Source organism: Alligator sinensis, unplaced genomic scaffold (assembly GCF_000455745.1).
Source record: "Alligator sinensis unplaced genomic scaffold, ASM45574v1 scaffold199_1, whole genome shotgun sequence".
NCBI lineage: Eukaryota > Metazoa > Chordata > Crocodylia > Alligatoridae > Alligator > Alligator sinensis.
In genome coordinates this window covers 2,294,278-2,313,089 of record NW_005842008.1, presented here as the reverse complement: position 1 = coordinate 2,313,089, position 18,812 = coordinate 2,294,278, and the positions used below count along the sequence as shown (strand labels likewise).

General features: G+C 38.6%; 1 protein-coding gene across 7 annotated transcripts in view; it reads left to right on the top strand.

Moving 5' to 3' along the window:
- The window catches only part of ARHGAP29 (Rho GTPase activating protein 29), a 160,462-nt gene that overhangs the window by 125,983 nt on the left and 15,667 nt on the right, over positions 1-18,812 (top strand). For 4 of the 7 annotated variants that reach the window (XR_003093620.1, XM_006021847.2, XM_025201907.1 and 1 more), the window contains 10 exons: positions 2,483-2,579; positions 2,989-3,061; positions 10,719-10,785; positions 11,274-11,411; positions 11,662-11,726; positions 12,290-12,400; positions 12,528-12,608; positions 12,909-13,097; positions 13,367-13,504; positions 16,649-16,839. Coding sequence is in view for 6 of the 7 variants with exons in the window: in XM_006021847.2 (XP_006021909.1) it covers positions 2,483-2,579; positions 2,989-3,061; positions 10,719-10,785; positions 11,274-11,411; positions 11,662-11,726; positions 12,290-12,400; positions 12,528-12,608; positions 12,909-13,097; positions 13,367-13,504; positions 16,649-16,839 (1,150 nt within the window). In the remaining variant the exon portion in view is untranslated. Of the gene's footprint in view, positions 1-106; positions 391-2,482; positions 2,580-2,988; positions 3,062-10,718; positions 10,786-11,273; positions 11,412-11,661; positions 11,727-12,289; positions 12,401-12,527; positions 12,609-12,908; positions 13,098-13,366; positions 13,505-16,648; positions 16,840-18,812 lie in introns of those variants that run through there. The other 3 variants (XM_025201911.1, XM_025201908.1, XM_025201909.1) reach the window with 3 other exon arrangements.

Sequence of the window (18,812 nt, the reverse complement as noted above, 5' to 3'; positions counted from 1 at the left end):
AGAGTGTGTACATTTTTAAAGTTGATGTGAAGTACATCAGCATTCCATTAGTAAGACACAAAGAAAGCAGTCTACCTCCAGCTGGCAGTAGGGATTTGGGGACATTTTTATTAGGAGTGTGGCAGGAATCCTGAAACTTTTGATCATATAATTTTAAAAAACATTTTAACCTCACATAATGTAATGGAATATGAAAAGGAAAGATTTCTCCAGCATATGAAGTGAAGGCCTAATAAGACTGATCAGCAGTCTTCCTGGAACAGGAAAAGCTGATTAAGGCAAACAGCTTTTCTTTAGGGTGAGGTTACACATTAAATGTCTGTCTTGTACAGTGTGAGAAGAACTTCTCTGAACATATTTTGACTAATGGATATACTAGATATTTTCATGGTAAGTGCTCTGAATACAGTATAGTTATTGTGTATTATGACTTTTCAAAGTCTGAATTTTATGCCTGTAAGATGATTAGTAATCAATAAATCCTTTAGCTAAATGTTGTGCATTAGACTTGAATTTATTCTCTCAACTACTTTTTTTAATTGAATAGTTTTTAAAATATTAAATTAACTTACAAATAGGCTCTCAAATTGTGTAATGCAGTATGCAACATGGCATGTTTGCTCCATAGAATTTTATAGTGCCTTTTTGATTTCCTTTAGTAGTACCAGTGGCACTTTTTTCTTGGTAATACAAGAAGGAAGGCGAGAAGGAAAAAGACTTGAACTGACTTGAATAGTGCCTAGAGTAATTGATGATATTTGTGTGGCTATTACTAAAAATTGTTAGTTTATTGAAGGATGTTCTAAACAAGGCACAATTTCTACACAGGAGATTACTGCATAATGCCAACACTTGTTTTCTTTTTTTTAAAGGAAAAAATATATATATCATAGTGTGTAAATGTATGGAAAGAGAATTGGATTTAATTTATCTAATTTACTGGTGAAAACTTTTCCTTTCACGAAGGAAGGGGAATAGAATATCTGATTGCTGGACTTTCTTTTTGTTTTTAGTTGCCCATTAGTGTTTAGACACCTGGCAGGAAGTTTTGGTGCTTTTTAAGATCACAGCCTCAGTTACATCAGCTCATTAGGAAAACTGTTTTATGTGGACTAAAATTTGCACCTCTCTCAATTGTATTACTAATTCTAGCAGTACATAAAGTGTGTTTTTATTTCATATTTTAATATTTGTATATTTGAAGCACAATGTACAATGCATTTTGTATTAATTATTAATCTAGCGTTGCTAGTGTTGCAAAAGTAATTGATAAGGGAAGTACTAATTGTACTTTTGTCCTTATCAGCTCTTGAGAAGAGTTGGTAGCTGGTACAATGTTTCTGTAGGATCTGGGAGGATTGACATTTTACAAAGCTCCAATAGTAAGCCTTTCTGAACAGATAGTGATCTAAAAGTCCAGTGCCTCACGAAGAAGTAATTAGGACTGTCCATCCCCAAAACCACCAGCTATATTCAGTGGAGGATATTTTGTGGGGACACGTGGAAAGAAAACTACTCCAACCTCCTTGTTGAGTGCTTAAATTGGGAACAGATCAAAAGTAACCTTGTATATATGTCTGTTTTGTTTTGTACTTCCTACTCCTCACCCTGTATCCTTCTGCTTCTACTTTGTTGAGGATTACTGCTGTGAGTGGAAAGGTTTTTTCCAACAGCTATATTAACCCAAGCTAACAACACTCAGTTACTAATCCATCCTCAATCATGTGTGTTTACAGTAGCACCTAGAGGCCTCCATCATAACTGGGTGCTCCAGTATCCAGGTTTTATTACTGCCTGCCACTTGAATTGAAATAGGCCTCCCTTTCCTATTTTGTGGGGAGATTTTTCTCCCACCTTGACAGACAGTGCAAGTGTCCCTACTAAGCATGGTCATCAGGATGCAGGCCTAACAGTCACGGAAGTGTTCTGCCATAGATATAGATTAGGATATTTATCTGCTCATTTGCATGCATCAACTGGGGAAGGATCCTATTTTCAGGTATAAAATGGCAAATGGAGTCCTTTTTATTGTGGTAAATTTGTTTTTAGATTCTTTTGACTATCCTGGAAAATACAAAAAATGTGGCTTGTGCCATTGTTTAAACTTCTACACACTATACTTGCGAGCTATGTGTTGCCCACCTGTTAGATGACTGAATCTCTTCTGTGAATAGTCACCCTCCTCGCCTTCCCTTACCTCAAAAAAGCTCCCACACATATTTTAACTGCAAGCCAGATGATATTGGGTGAAAGGTGTTAATTTATATCAGTGTGAGAAGCATCTTGCTTAGTATACTCCATTTGATTGCAATCAACCTGAATTATTTTTAGTTTTGCTACTAACAATTTTTATAAACAATTCTTAAAGTATAGTTTCAAATACAATTACCTCTCTCTACAGACATGTTACTCTCAGGCCTCTCTAGGCTTTGTAAGTATGTTGGATTTTTTTTCCTTATTTGGATTCTGTTTGTTTCCAAAGCTGTGAACTTTAAAGAAGTTAATGAAGAAAACAAGAGAGAGCTATTTGGTGAAATATTTTCATCCATTGACACATTGGCATTTACCTTTGGCAACATGTAAGTAAACACAGGTTGATTTGAAAGGAATTTTAAAGAGATAAAGAAAACTAACACAAAGGAGACTACTAAATGGCAAATAAGGGGGGAGGGGTGTTTGGTTTTGGGGGTTTTGTCTTGTTTTTAACAAAGTCTGGTTGATCTGTGAGCTTAAGTAAAACACACCTTAAACAGGCTTGTTGTTTTTTTAGGTTTTGCTGTTTTTGTGGTTTGTATTTAAAAAGAAAAAAAATGATAGCCTACAAGTAGTAAAGAAAAATTGATTTATGTAGAACCTATTGTTATACAAGCTTTTAAAAAGATGGATCTGTACTAAGGATACTATGTGACTTCATTTTAAGTGACATAAAGTTATTTCCTAAGTAACTATGTAATGAAGCAAGTTTTTTCACTTCTGTTTTTATGGCAGTGTTTCAGACTTCCTTATGGGAGATGTAGACAATGGTTCGTCACTGGGACTTCCTGTATCTCGGAGAAGTCGGGTAGGCTGAATACATTCTTCTAGGGAGTAAAGAATAAGTTTTAAAATGACAATGTCAGAGCTTTTTCATCTTTCATGGAATGTATTTTGTTTGGATTAACTGGTTTAGAGCTTACCAAAACTGGAGACACCTTCTAAAATGACATTTTACATTTTTAGTATTATTACAGCTTTCCAACAGAAAATAATTTTATATTTTAAAAGAAGTGCCAGTGTTCAAATATTAAAGAAAATGTAGTTTGTTTAGATTATTATTACAGGTATAAAGTAAGCTTAAATAAAAGAGTAAGCACATTGTGTGTGCTCCTAGTAAAGCATTCATTTTTAAAAAATCATGCTAGCATATTTGAAAGTAGGTATTTCAGGCCTCAAACCAGAGTTGACATTTAAGTACCTTTTTAAAGATACTTAAAATAGTAGCATGTAAACCAGAAAAGTTATCTGATTTCCTTGAACCTCTAGTTCTTCCAAGATTATTTTTGGTTTGGCTGTTTTAACAGGATTTAATTAAAAGAACTAGAAATAATGGTAATCAGTATAGCAGAGCTAAAAATGTTTTAATTACCCTTTATATTGTCTTGAAAATGGATGGAAGTATTTTAAAGAGTTTTTGTTTAAAAAACCCCCATAAGAAATGCTGTTTTAAAAGTGGTTTGGATATCCAGGTATGAAAAAGGTTATTGGAAACAGTCAACATGGATTCACCAAGGACAAGCTATGCCTAACCTACCTGATTGCCTTCTATAATATGATGACTGACTCTGTGAATGCAAGGAGAGCAGTGGATGTGATATACCTTGATCTTAGCAAAGCTTTTGATATGGTTGCCCACAACATTCTTGCAAGCGAACTAAGGAAGTACAGGTTGGATGAATTAGACTGTAAACTGGATAGAAAACTGGCTGGATCATTGGGCTCAGAGGGTAGTAAGTAATGGCTCAATGTCTAGTTGGCACCTCACATCAAGTGGAGTGCACCAGGGGTCAGTCATGAGGCTGGTTTAGTCTAATATCCTCAATGACCTAGAAGATGGGACGGAGTGCAGCCACCCCCAGCAAGTTCACAGATGATACCAAGCTGGATGGAGTAGCAGATATGCTTGACAAATTGGTGGACTGGACAAAAAGAAATCTCATGAGGTTCAAAAAGGACAAGTGCAGAGTCGTGCACTTGGGACAGAACAGTCCCATGCACTAGTACAGGCTGGGGACCAAATGACTAAGCAGCAGCTCTTCAGAAAAGGACTTGAGAGTTACAATGGACAATAAGCAAAATATGAGCCAGCAGTGTGTCCTTGTTGCGAAGAAGGCTAATGGCATACTGGGCTGCATTAATAGAAATGTTGCTAACAGTTTGAAGGAAGTGATTCTTTCTCTCTGGCACTCATCAGGTTGCATTTGGAGTACTGTGTCCAGTTTTGGGCCCCCCATTACAAAAGGATATGGACAAATTGGAGAGAGTCCAGTGGAGGCCAGTGAAAATGGTTAGGGGACTAGGGCACATGACTTCTGAGGAGAAACTGAGGAAACTGGGCTTGTTTAGTCAGGAGAAGAGAAGACCGAGAGGTGATTTGATAGCAGCCTCCAACTACCTGAAGGGTAGTTACAAAGAGGATGGAGGTAGACCAGTGGTATTCAACCCGTGGTCTGCAGACTCCTGGGGTTCCGCAGACTCTCAATGAGGTCTGTGAAAGATGACTATTGTTATCCAAAGGTATGTGAATAACCCACACTTACAATTTAAAGGGGTCCACACCTCTATTTGAATTTTTTTAGGGGTCTGCAAATGAAAAAGGGTTGAAAACCACTGAGCTAGACTGCTCTCAGTGGTGACAGATGACAGAACAAGGAGCAGTGGTCTCAAGTTGCAGCAAGGGAAATTTAGGTTGGATATTAGGAGAAACTTTCTCACAAGGAGGGTAGTAAAGCACTGGGACAGGTGACCCAGAGAGGTTGTGGAGCCTCTATCTTTGTAGTTTTTTACAAACTGGGTAGACAGAACCTTGGATGGGATGATATAGTTGGGCATGGTCCCGCTTTGAGCAGGGAGTTGGACTAGATGGCCTCCTGAGGTCCCTAATTTTCTATGATTCTATGAACTTTCCTGTAATCCAAGCCTAGTATATATCACATGTAACAAAATCAGTGAATAGATTGAGACAAACTGTTATAGCCTTAAAAATGAAGGGTGAAATTCAAACCCATATGCTGTTGGAGTATATTTTTTAGGTCTTGTCTATTTAAAAAAAAAAAACAACAAACCTCTCAATTGTAGTTGCCTCGTATTATCATGGCCAAGTCTGAGATGAAAGGGGTTTTTTTTGTGTGTAATTCTAAAAATATATTTGTATAGCTCTAGAAAACCATGCTGATAGCAAGGGAGTAACTCTGGCCTTATCAATTTGAGGGAAAGTGTGTGTTGATAGTGGTCAGTTAATGTCAAGAGCCCCAATATAGATAAGTTGCTGTCAATTGATACCATTTGAGCATCATACCATTCAGACGTGATCCCACTGGTTAGAGGAGCCTGCTAGTATGCCATGTGCATCAAAGGGTTTCCAAAGTTGCCAATACTGGTTCAACTGAAAGGTCTCTGCAAGACTGGGGAGCTTTAAAAACACACTTATGGAAACCAGGCCTTCAGAAAGTATGCTTTAATCCATAGTCCTGACATGGTTCTCTTGCTAGCTATTTATTAGGCATCTTCTTGTCCATGCAGGTTAAGAGGTATTTTCATAACATATTTTGGTTACAGTCTCATTACACAATGAAAGAGACTGATTAAGTTCATTACACAAACGTTTTGGTGGTGCAGAGGGGGTTGTGAGAGGAATTGATCGGCAAAGAAATTTAAAAATATGTCAGCAACCAAACTTCTCCTGACTTAAAATACAGTAATGAACAAAGATGCCTGGAGTTTCCATTTACCAGTTGGATGGACCTACAGAGATAACATTAAATAACAACGTTTTTGTAAAGGTGTTAATCAAACTGGTGCCACCATAACCATCAGTACCAAAATAGAAACTATCCAGGGTTAATTTTAAGTTCTGTGTGTTAAGAAAATAAATTTGTAAAGAAATCAGAACAAAATTAAGATGGACTAAAATCAATCCGTTTGGTAGAACTTTATTTTCAAGCACTTGTTCCACAAACTATGGGAACTAATTAAATTCTAGAAGTATCTGGTTATTATTATAGCACTTCAGTTATTTGGATCAGTATCTCAAATGAGTTTCACTTTTATGGTTTTTCTGATCATCATAAAGAGAAAATCACTGTGAAACTTAAACCAAGTATTCCTGGTTTGTGTGGCTTATAACAAAATACAGATTTTTAAAGGTGAGTTCTAGAGAGAAAAAGCAACCTCTTAAGAGAGTTACTTTGGACAAGTTCTCAAGGAAAGGGAGATTTGCATAAGAATAGCATGAGATGTACAAGCAAGCTTGCAAACAGTGTATTAGCTATGTTATTAAAATCATCTGACACTTCAGTGGATCTACTCGGAGCAAACTCTACAATGGAAATAGTGAATAAAAAGTGTGAAAATTGCATGCAGTTCTTTTAAATCAGCTTGTAAAATAAAAATGGGACTTTTATAGAAAAAATAGAAATGGGACATTAGCAGATGAGGATTTATGCAATCTTCCAGAATTTGACTTGGGAGACAAAAATGCAGAATTTGTTTAAACAGAGTGAAAGAGCAAGCTTCTAAATGTCAGGGCAAGTGGAAAGCCAACGAGGAAGTTGGACTAAAACACAATGAAGAAACTTTGTTAATTATCCCGTAAGGCTCGCCATGTCATATTTCATGACCTGTTTTTAGTCCTGATGCTTTTCTTGAGGGGAGAGGATTAGAATCAGTTCTGGAGCAACTTGGAAGACGTGGGAAAGCTCACATATTAGACATCTGCCCTAAATTATTGCATCATCATTATTAAGCATATATATTTCCAAACAGATGCATGGGTACACACATTTTAACAGTATATTCTGCCTCAGTCTAATAAGAAGAACAGAGTTGGAGGCATATTGCAGTTAGTGGTTAAGCTAAGCACTTGACTAGACATCAACTAGTCAGTCCTATGTGAATGTTTACATGCTGTGGCTAAAAATAATATGTAACTATAGTTGGAAAAAAATGCAAAGCTAAAGGAGAGTTTTTTGCTTGTTTCCAAATACACCAAGTAAATAAGCAGTTTCTGTACAGAAAGTTTTGCATTTTTCCTTATAAAAACCCAATTTTATGTAAGCAGAATTTAAGGGGGGGAGCTAGTAAATCACCTTTCAAAATGAAAAATATGGTTTTAAAATTTATATCAGAACTGGTGAGCAGTATCTTTTATGCCTCTGAGCAAGCCTTTCAGAGAGGGAAACCTATGCATATCTGAGTACATGGCAAAGGGGGAAAGTTCTTTTCACCCATTTCAATTATCTTAAGCTTAAAAGAAAATGTCTTTGCTGGGAATGAAGTGACAGGGAGAAGGAGAGTTATTTTAACAAAAAGTAAGTTGAGAATTGAAATCTACCAAGGAAGATCAGTGAGGTTCTATCCCTGGGATTAGAGAGAAACAGACAGCTGAGGATCTGGACCTAAATGACTTGTGTGATTGATGCTTGTTTGCTTTGCTACTTTTTAATCTATTCCTGAATGATCTAAAATGTGACAATAGGGAATCAATTCCATGCACCCACAGTATTGATGATTGTATCCCTGTCTTGCTTTATGCAGATGATGTGATAGGCAGATAGGTCTCCAAAGATTATGAGATGCTTTTCATCAATACTGTCTCAAATAGCTGGGAAATCAACACTCCTAAATGCAAGCTATTGCCTTTTGGGAATGAAAGGAAAAAACTAGTATAGTTTTTTTGGGGAAAAAAAAAGAAATTAGAGATGGTGTCCTTTTTCAGAAACCTCAGAATTAATTTTACTAAAAATCTGAGCTAAAATAAATGCATTGAAAATGTAAGCATTAAAGCAAAACCAGCCTCAGGTGATGTTATATCCCTTTACAATACGACTGGTAGCGAAGAAATACTGGCAGCAGTAAAGGTCTGTAGATTTTGAGTCCATTTTATGGCATAGACCAGAACTATGGTGTGTGGACCTCATGGTTCAATCCAAAATAGAATACATTTCAAATAACTTTTCTAGTGGCCTTTATCTCTGCCAAATTCTACAGTGGGAGGAATTATGTGATCTGAAATAGAGCTGCTTAATGAGCTCTTTAACTCAGTTAAAAACTAAATTATTGGATAAAAGTTAGAGCTTGTACCTCTATCAGATACCCCAAGAAGTGTATTTTAGAAGCCTCTTTTCCAAATAAATCCTTATATGGATGGTTAAATAACATTTATACTCTTCCAGATTAATCTTCTGAGAATGTGCTGACAGTTATTGACCCAATATTCCCCCACTTCTTTAAAGCAAGATACAGATTTTAGAATTAAAGTAGCCAGCATGTGGACAGATATCCAGGCAGTGAGATTTTCTCAACCTTCTTTTTTGAGATCTGTAGGGTACTTTTTTGCCTAGATAGTTCCCTCTCTGAAATACAAAACCACATATTCAACAAGAAGCCATTACAAGACTGCAATTCACTCCAATGAGATCTGTAGATGTCATGGGCTGGTGGTTATATTTGGATAGGACAATGTTCTTGTAGGAAGAGTGAGACATGATTTAACTCACTGTTTGTGGTCTTATTCATTCTTTGATGAAATAAGATGGAAATGGATGTCTCCGTTAATAGAAAATTTTAATTACTAGGCTAATGAAGAAAAAACAAGTTGGCTTCTCTCTAACAACTTATAGCCTGTCCTATACTATGTAGGATTTTTTGCGCTACTTACACAAATAAGGGCCAAAATCAACTAGAATTGCCTATTTTACTTTTTTCACTCTATTTTATATTGCTTCACTTTATTTTGTTGTTTCATCATATATTATGTTCAATTTTGCTTTTGTTAAAATTAATAGAATGTGTAATTTCGTTGTAGGCAGACAAGGTTCCTTGGGTGAATTTGATATCTTTTATTAGACCAACCCAAATGGTTGGAGAATAGTTATTAAGCAAGCTTTCGAGTTCAAAAACCCTTCATCAGGCTAAGGAAGTTTCAGCAGTTGGTGTGTGCTCTTCCTGGATGGAATGAAAAGTAAAGAAGCCAGCGGCTGGGCTGAGGAGTCAGTTGCCAGGCAGATTGTATGCTTTTACCAATAACCACACATTATGTAACTTTATTATCATATAGTATATTACTTTGATTGTTAATTTTATTGCAGTGATTTAGTGAAAGCTGTCAGTAAGTTACTATTTCAACCACTAAATGACTTGTATCCTAAAGATCCATATCAGATGGATCTTCTGTAAGCTTAAGTAAGCTTAAGTAGTCACTTGATTAATGCAGGGTATCCATTTTTCTTTCTTCTTTTTTTCTTCCCTCTCCCCTTTTTTATCCATCCTTAGAGGCTTACAAGTTATGTAAAGCCCTCTGCCATACCAGAGTCAGAAGCTTAGATATGTCTCAGGTGTGAGTAGAAGCCAAATCACTAATCCATATTGATCTAAAACTATACTCGTTTGCTGTTTTGCTAGTTTGACGAGACGACTTTGAATTTCTTTTACTGCATTGCAAATCTATATCTCCAACCAGAACATCTAATTAAACGTGTGGTGATTTGACTTGCATATGAAAAGTGGGGGTTCTCTAGCCTTTGGCAATGATTTGATGATTGCCCGGGCCTTTTGAAATTTTCTGTGTGACTGATGATACACATCTTTATTTTGGGAAGGGAGGAGTTGGATATTGAGCTGCTAGCATGTTGCTCAAGAAAGTGGTGCAGAAAAGCTACATGTATACTATTTTTAACCTTAAGTTTGTTTCCAATACTAATTCTATCCCAGCTGGTTTGATTTTTACATGTGTTCCCATAAACATTACAAATAAATTGCAGTTATTTTTAGCTTTCCTGTATTTTGCCAAATATATTTAGTCTATTTGGGTAGAGAACTTAAAAGATGGGGTTTTAATGAAGTATTGGAGGGAAATCTCCTGTGAAGCATCAGGGGAACTGTCCAGGTAGAAAATAACTTATTTTATAAATGGTGATCAGTAACTATAGATTTGGATGAAATTCTGATAAGTTCCCTTGTTTTACCAGCGATTGTTTCTCTCTGTCCTTGCTAGTAGCAATGAGCATCTGTGTGTGGGGTGGGAGAAGTTAATTGTAGCTCTGTTTCTTTCCTGACTCTGATCCAGAATGCCACTGATTTGCTGAAAGGCATGTGTGTATTTGACATTAAGCCTGCATGAAGTGCTTAACTCTTTCTAATAGAGGGGTGGAAAAAGTGGTGGATTCAATGAACTGCTTTGTTAAATAATTAACTCATTCATCAGAACCATTTGAAAAACTGTTGCTCAAAAATGTTTGAAGACATGCAAAGATTCCCTGGTATTTAAACTGTCTTTGTATCTGAGGCCACTGGGACTTAAAAGAGGTGCTCCAGGTTCTTAGACATGAATGGATTCTAACCCTGTCTCCTGCTTGTCAGTGATAAATTGTGACACAAAGGGCAGGTAGCTCATGTTTTGTTAGTTTGTTTTCAGTCCTAGATGTAGCTAGTCTAACCCCGATTTTATTTTTATTACATGTAAGTCTTTTGAAAACCTTTCTGTGGAATCTGTGGGATCACTGCATGAAAGGGATGATATTCAGGGTACAGGTAACTTTTCACATTAACAAGCATCTTTCTTAATTTTTTTTAATGTATGCCTACTAGCTTGCATTATTTTTATACTTTAAACCTATTTCTAAAATCCTTGTGTCCATTTTTTTTACATATGCAGACTAACATTATAACTAAATTAATGTAAACAACTTACATTTCAACAGGCTCAATATTTGTGATAATAACCAAAGTTATGTATCTTTCTGAAGACAGTAAATCAATGCTGAGCCAGATTTGTATGCCCCTGGGTCACTTCTTTAAAGAAAGTTTTTATACTGACCAGATGACTAATAAAGATAAAACACTGTGACCCTTTAATATGTTCTAAAATCCCTGCCAGTTCTATTTAGAGTCAACTGGTATTAAAGAACAGCTCAAGATTTGAGCTGCTTCAGTATTTGCAGTCGGCTGATGCTAGATTTACCGTTGGTGTGTGGTCATGTCTAAAATTCACTTCTTTGCATTTGACCCTTTGTTTTCAGGACAGCTTCAAGCTGAAGAGCTTGATAGCAAGCTCCTAAGAAATGACAGCGGAATTGAATCAGCTCTGTCTTATGCTAAAGCGTGGTCAAAATATACCAAGGATGTAGTCGCTTGGGTAGAAAAAAAGCTTAGCTTGGGTGAGTGGCTCTTTCTGGTATCTAATCAGCTTTGTCATGATGGAATTAAATCTGTTGTCAGGCCTGTGCTGTAGACTGTCAATAATGTGATTTCTAAATGAGTAGCTGTTCCACTCAAGTGACTAGAACTGTTGCCCATTTCCTTTAATTAAAGGGCTGTAACAATGAAAATGGTGTACAAATAGTATAAAATGTCATTTGTCATTGTTGCTCTTTATATACTTAATGTATGGACTTTTTTTCCCCACAGAAGTAGAATGTGCTAAAAATTTAGCAAAAATGGCTGAGACTGCTAAAACTGTTGTTGGGTCCCAGGTGAGTGACTAATTGATTTTGAATTTGTTTAAAAATGTCTTGAATTTGAATAACACTCCTTGCCATCAAAAGTCCCATTTTTAGGCACCACATTCAACTTTTGCATTAATTAGTATAAAGCATGTTACATGATAAATCAATGACTAAAAATACACTTGTGTATCTTATTTGGCTCTGTGGATATTTGAAAAATTTTATGTTGGAAGTGAACTCTTTGTGGAATTTACTAACTTCAATAAAAGGTCTTTAGCTTGCCTTGCAACATGCTTCTTATTTTTGGGGGGTGGGTTGTTATATGGGTTTTTTTCTAATTTTCTTAACCTTTATATTTGAGCTTGTGGACACCTTCCTTTTTTGAAGTATTATTTTAAATTCATCCGTTTGAGAAAATTGGATAACAGTAACCTTCACATTACTACATAACTCATCATAGAGAGAAACTTCGTTAAACTTTACACTCTTAAAAAAAAAATAAGCTAAATCCTAATAGGCTCTAGAATGACTGACTGCATCCCTGTCTTCCTCACTAGAACGCTACCATTTTCCACTGTGTTTAATCCTAGGTTTACATGCCATTCCAATCGATATTCACAAATGCTTTTCAAAATGATATTGAGAACAGTCAACTTTGGCAACAAACAGCAACTGCTCTGCAGTCTAACAAATTTGTGCAGGTAAAAATGTGTTTCTGACTCATTGTTCAGATTTTTAAAAAGTTATGCCTGTACCATTTATAATAAAATAAGGGAAAACATACTTAGCCTATAAACTTTATGTACTCTATGAATCTTTCTTATTTAGCCTCTCCTAGGGAGAAAAAATGAGTTGGATAAACAAAGAAAAGAGATTAAGGAGCTTTGGCAGCGAGAACAGAAGAAAATGGTTCGTATTTCTTTGTACCTAACAATATTTTCACATTTTTCACCATGTAAACTGATGCTTTCAAAACTGAACATCTGAGGTTAGGCCTCCAAATTTATATTGAGTATCCACCCTTCTTACTGACCACAGTTCATAGCTCCTAGGCTCTTAGCAAATGCCAGTTCTTCAGGTGTTTGCTTGTTATGCAATTAAAACTACAAAATGGAGGCTTTTGCTGAACAGTCCTTTTCCGGTTGCCTACTTCCACTTTTATATGTAAGAAAGATTTGTTCTTTGCTTTTCTACTGATATATTGTGTAGCAAGAATTGGAAGCTACTTTAAGAAAAGCGAAGCTACTCTACATGCAGCGCCAAGATGAGTATGAAAAGGCAAAATCCTCCACTGTTCGTGCTGAGGAAGAACATTTGAGCTATAATGGAGGTCTTATGAAAGATGTCAGCAAACAATTGGAGAAAAAACGAAGGCTCGAAGAGGAGGCTCTTCAAAAAGTAAGTTCTTTGCTTATTCATTAAGGGCTTCATGATGGTGTTTTCTGGTTCTACCACTACCTTGACAATGAGAGATCACTTAGCTGTTTATAATTTTCTTTCCTGCCATGCTTGTATAAATAAAAGTAAATGTTCTTCTTTTTTTTTTCCCTACCAAAGAATCCCAAGTTACAAGCTTACTGAAGTATTTTTTTTTCTTAGCTTATTTCAGGTACCAAAGTTCTAGAGTCCATCAGTTACCTGTATTTAGCTATGTTTATTTTCTTTAGGCTGAAGAGGCCAATGAACACTACAAAGCCAGTATGGCAGAAGTTGAAGAAAAGAGAAATGATCTGGAAAGCATCAAAAGTGATATTTTAACACAGCTACGGGGACTTATTTACCAGTGTGATCTTACTCTTAAAGCTGTAAGGATGCCTTTTAAAAAAAAAATAAAATTTCTTAGTGGAAAGGAGAAAATCAAGGGTAAATGTTAAGGGCTTATTCGGAATGGGTAAGGACTGATGTATGCAAAACTAGAAGAAAAGCAGCATGTTCTCATATGATTGTAGGCATCTCTCTGAAAAAGACTACAAGTTCTTGAGGTACAATTATGCTGCCTTCACATACATTATTTGGTTCTACCCATTTTTTTAATATCTTGATTTTTTTTTTCCCCTTAAGTTTTCATAAACCTGCAAGAATTCTGTATGTGGGTAGAATTTTTATAAACTTTAGTATAAATACCAGTGATGACAATTGCAAAGAGACATGCCCTGGTTTGTTTTGTGTTGCTCATGAAACGTGTTGCATTGTCTTTATTTGTGCATTAAGAATGACATTTCATGTATTAAGAGTTACAGTATGCAAGCCAATATAAAACGGGTGTAGTTTTGAGCTCATTAACCTAGGTGACATTCTTGAAACTATTATGCATTCAGTTTTGACTGACTCAGTATGAAACTTTGTGGGCATGTGTAAACACGCCAAGAGATACAGTATCAATATTTTAGAAAATATATGAAAAGATCTACTGTCTTGTTTTGGTTAATCTTCTTTTCAGAAGACGGACATAGTTATTAAGGTTAGAAAAAGCTTAGGCCAACTTGACAATTTAGATGTATGCTACTAATGACATTAACCACTTTATATAATGTTCCAGATATATCTAGTTAAGAGGACAAATTGTTATGGGAAGGGGGGGTTCTAATTTAAAAAACACACTGAAAGAGATCAATTGGCAATATATGGTAAAATGGTTGTGCATATACCTGGAAGGGTGAGGTGGTATGACCCACCCCACCTCTGCTGCTGTCACAGGTTCCTCCTTTTAGCACCTCTTCTCTGCTTGTCCCTCACCCACAAGTGTTCCCCACTGGCTGGGATCAGGCACTGAAAGGAGGAACCTGTGAACTGCTGCTACTGTCCCCAGCTGATGGAGGCAGGCAACCCAAGAGCCACTAATAACCCTCTCCTGCCCTGTGCTGTGGTGAGCAACTGTGTGGGGGAGCCCAGCTCAGCTGAAGACAGCAGTGGTGGGTGGCATGCATGTTCCCAGTCAGCAGGAGACACCTGGGAAGGGGAGGGACAGGGAACAAGGGTGGAAGGAACGTATGCACCATTGCCTCTGTCCCCAGCAAAGCCCAGCTTCCCAAACAGCCACTCCCTGCAGTGTGGGGTAGGGGCAGCTCCTGGCCCCTTCTCTGCCCCCAGGCCAGCTGGGGACAGTGGCAGCTGGGGGGCAGGTCTGTCCCTTCCTGTGCCTGCTCCCTGGTCTTCTCCCCAATGTCCTACACTAACCCAAGCCACACCTTGCCCTACCCCCTCTCTAGGCTGAAGGATGGTGTGTCGCACTGTTTAGTAAATCCTAATAGACAAAGATTTCAAGGTAGCGCAAAAGGACCAAGCATCAAATTAACTAATACCGATGTGGAAAGCTTCCAGATTCTAACTATGCCAAACCATTCTCAATAGAAATGCAGAGTTTCTTATCTTGGCATGTTCATTCCAGTTCTCCACATGTTCTGGTTTAAATGCTCTAATGTTTAGTGCAGTTAGTGAAAGGGTGTAATTGAACCAATGTCATTTGCCTTTCTAGGTGAAGAACTGTTTATGCAGAATAACTAATCTAAGTTTTGTTAGAAAAGACTAAATCCAAAAGAGAGCCATGTTTTATGTTTCAATTTACAATAAGGGTAGCTTTGCTAAATAGCATTTTTACAGGTACTTACAATTTTCTTATTCACTACATAAATAAGTTACACCTTCCGTGGAAAGAGGGTTGAAAAGAAGCCACTTGTGATGTGATGTACAATATCAGGTAGTGTTAGTCCTACAAAACCTAGGAACTATATTGCATGTACCTTATTTGTTAATTTGCTATTTCTGTGTGTACTCAAACATGTAGACCCAAAACATTTATCCAGAGTCTACCGGAATTATGGTCTGTGCTCATCACTCCCCCTGGTTAACAAATTTGGAATGTGCAGAACTGGCACAGCTCCTTTTGCTTCCAAGTGCAGGGGAGGATGTGGTGACCCCACTTCAGGTTCACATCCTTTGTGTCCTTTGCTGCTTTGCAGGGAGCATAGTTTCTGGGGTAACAAGAACATGAATCTACAAGGCAGGAAGTCATCACCTGTAGAGTAAGGTGGAAGACCAGCAGCAACGGTAGCAATTCCAAAACTACAGCTAAAGCCATGCCATGACTGGGTTGTCAGTTTTGCCCTATGAAAAGATCATTTCTTTCCAGAGCTGTTCAGACCCCAGAAAATAAGTTGTTCTTATTTTATAGTCTGCTTCCTAGGGAAAAGGTTTTTGCTCTTTATTTCTTACTAGCCAACTGCCCGTCAAGAATTATGTGAGGGAAGGGGGCTGGGATGGAGTGCCGCCACCTAACGCCCCATGCTCCCACTGTTCTGCCTCTTGCAGGGAGCGGGGTAGGGGAGCTGAGGCCAGCTGGCCTTGGCTCCCCCACCCTCTGTCAGGTCCTCGGCACGGCTTCGAAATCATGGCAGCGCTCCCCCACGCTTGGAGCACTCTGGCTGTTTCCATCAGCCAATCAGAGTGTGAATAAAGCGTTATAGACAGACAGACTTAGGCTTTTATAATATTAGAATCCTGAGATCTAACATAGAGACCAAGCTGAAGCTGGTGCTTCTAGTCCTTCACCATTGTGAAGGTGACTTGCTTGTTCCTGATGAAAAGAGGATGCAAATTGCCTATGTGTTTTGCCATGTACCAACCTCAAGTAGAGAGAAGCTGGAGTTATAGTTATCAAGAGGGGAGGAATGGGTATATGTTGGGGCTGAAGGGGAGAGCAGAAGTGTAGTGACACTGATCTGCAGCTGTTTTCTGGAAACCCTGGGAAAGTCTAGCCATAAATATTTATATTTGGCACTGTTAGCAAGTTGGCTTGTGTCCTTAAAATGAATTGCTTAACTTTTTTTCCATAATAAAGTTACCATGAGGGGTGGATTGAAGTATAAGCAGACTTTTAAACGTTCTTAAAATGTCTAAAACTTGTGTTGTGTTTTGTTTTTAACAAACACAACACTTTTGTTTCATAACAGGCAACAGTTAACCTATTCCAGCTGCAGCATGCCCAGGTTGTGTCCCTTCCAGTCAACTGTCAGTCCCTCTGTGAGAGTGCCAAGATGTATGACCCAGGACAGCAATATTTGGAGTTTGTGAAAAATTTGCCAAAGGAAGATATTCCCATTGAATCGGGTTCCTTTGAAACTCAGAGCTCCCAAGTGGATGGGTGAGAACTAATATATTAATACCATTTGTTTATCTGGAATTAAATCTAAGGAAAAATGTTACAGAAGAAAACACAGTGGTGAAATAGAACTTTTTCAAGAGTAAAAAGGAATTTGCCATTTCACCATGACTGGGATATGATTTATGCATCCCCCTAGCTCTGTATATTCAGTAGCTACATTAAACAAATACAATATTAATGTTATAACTAAAACTTGACTCTTAATTCCTACCTGAATGTCATATTTAATCTTTTATGTGTGATAAAGCTAAATAGAGTATAGCTAAACCATTTGATTCAAGTGACTCAACTTACTACTGTTTATCTATGCCAGGGGTGGGCAAAATGGCGGATCCAGCCAGCAGCCAGAGTCCATTTCCCCGCAGCCTCTGCCTGCATCGCTGGCCAGTTTCCAAGGAGACCCCAAGGAGCAGCAGTGCTCTGAGAGCACAGGGCCAGGATTTCCATTGAGACTAGCCACAGCAGCACTGGCATGTGCAGCTGGGCAGGGAGCTGCTCCAGGGTCAGGGCTTGGATCTTGCAATGGTGACAGCATGGTCCAGAGCCCGGGCAGAGCTGCACTTCACTGCCTGCACATCTCTGCCCGGGGCATGCAGGCAGTAGACCTCAGATCTGCCCTGGATTCAGACTGCACTGTCACTGCAGCAAGATCCCATCCCTGGAGTAACTTCCCATCCAGCTGCGTACCCTGCCAGCACGGCTGGGGCCGGTCTCTATGGAAACCTTGGCTCTGCACTGTCATGGCCCCATCACTTCTGGGGTCTCTATGGAAACCAGCTGTAATGACACAGGCAGAGGCTGCTGGGAAATGGACCACCATGGGTCTAATTTGGCCTGTGAGCCAGACTTTGCCTGCCCCTGATTTATACGCTGGGTAAAGATGTAAATCCTGAACTCTGTATGTAGAGCATCTTTTGGATATGCTGTATCGGAGCTCCTTGATTCTAGAAACCTAAAGTTTGGAAGGTAGAAATGAAAAAAGGCATGAGTGCTTCCAAGACTCTTACGCTTTTTGTTGCTCTGTCCAAATTGCATTTTGTCTTAGGTTTTAAGCTTTTGGGGCAGAAAGTATCTCCTGTCTGTCTGTCCAGCATGTAGCAGGTTGGTGCCTTCTTCTGGTATAACCTCCAGATCAGTGGTTCTCAACCCTAAGCTCAAGGCAGCCCTCAGTTGACTCAATTTTTGTGAATTGAGCAGCATGCCACTTTAAAAACTAATTTATTACAGTGCTGACCTCCTTGCAGAAAAGCCAAGTGGTGAGATAGAGTAGCAGCCAGGCAGCAACAAGCCCGAGCCTGCACTTGCTTCCTCCCATCTGGCCCATCTCCTCACACCTTGTGGAACTCTTCAAAATGTCTCATGGCACCTTCATTGAGAATCACTGCTCGAGATGCTATTAGAATACAAATTGTTAAAATGGCAGGTTTTGTTAAACAAAACATGATATAAATGCATCACTCATTCCAAGTGAGTACCAGTCTGTGTGCTACATGAGAGCTTTTATTGGTTGTTTGTTTGGGGGGGGGTATGTAAATTAGGGCTGTGTGAAATTGCACTGGGTGTTATATTTCAAAGCTGTTTCGATGCGTTTCAAGCTCGAAACAACGAAATCAAAATGAAACAAAAGGCTTCAAAACAGCTTTGAAACAAGATGAGGGTGCTCGAAATGTTTCAAAACATTTCACGTTTCGAAGCCAGGCTTGCTTGGCTTCAGCACCGGTCCCAGCCAGCAGTGGCAGCCTCCTGTCATCCTGCATGCAGATCCAGGGGCCTGCACCCCCTGGGAGGGAGAAGTCTGGCATAGCCCTGCAGCCCTCCTGGGGGGCGCAGGCCCCCAAATCTGTGCATGGAATGACAACATGCTGCCGCTACTGCCTGGGGCCAGCGGCAGCAGCAGTCTTCTCAGTGCTGGGCACAGGGTGCACCCAGTCCCAGGCGGCAGCCTCCTGTCA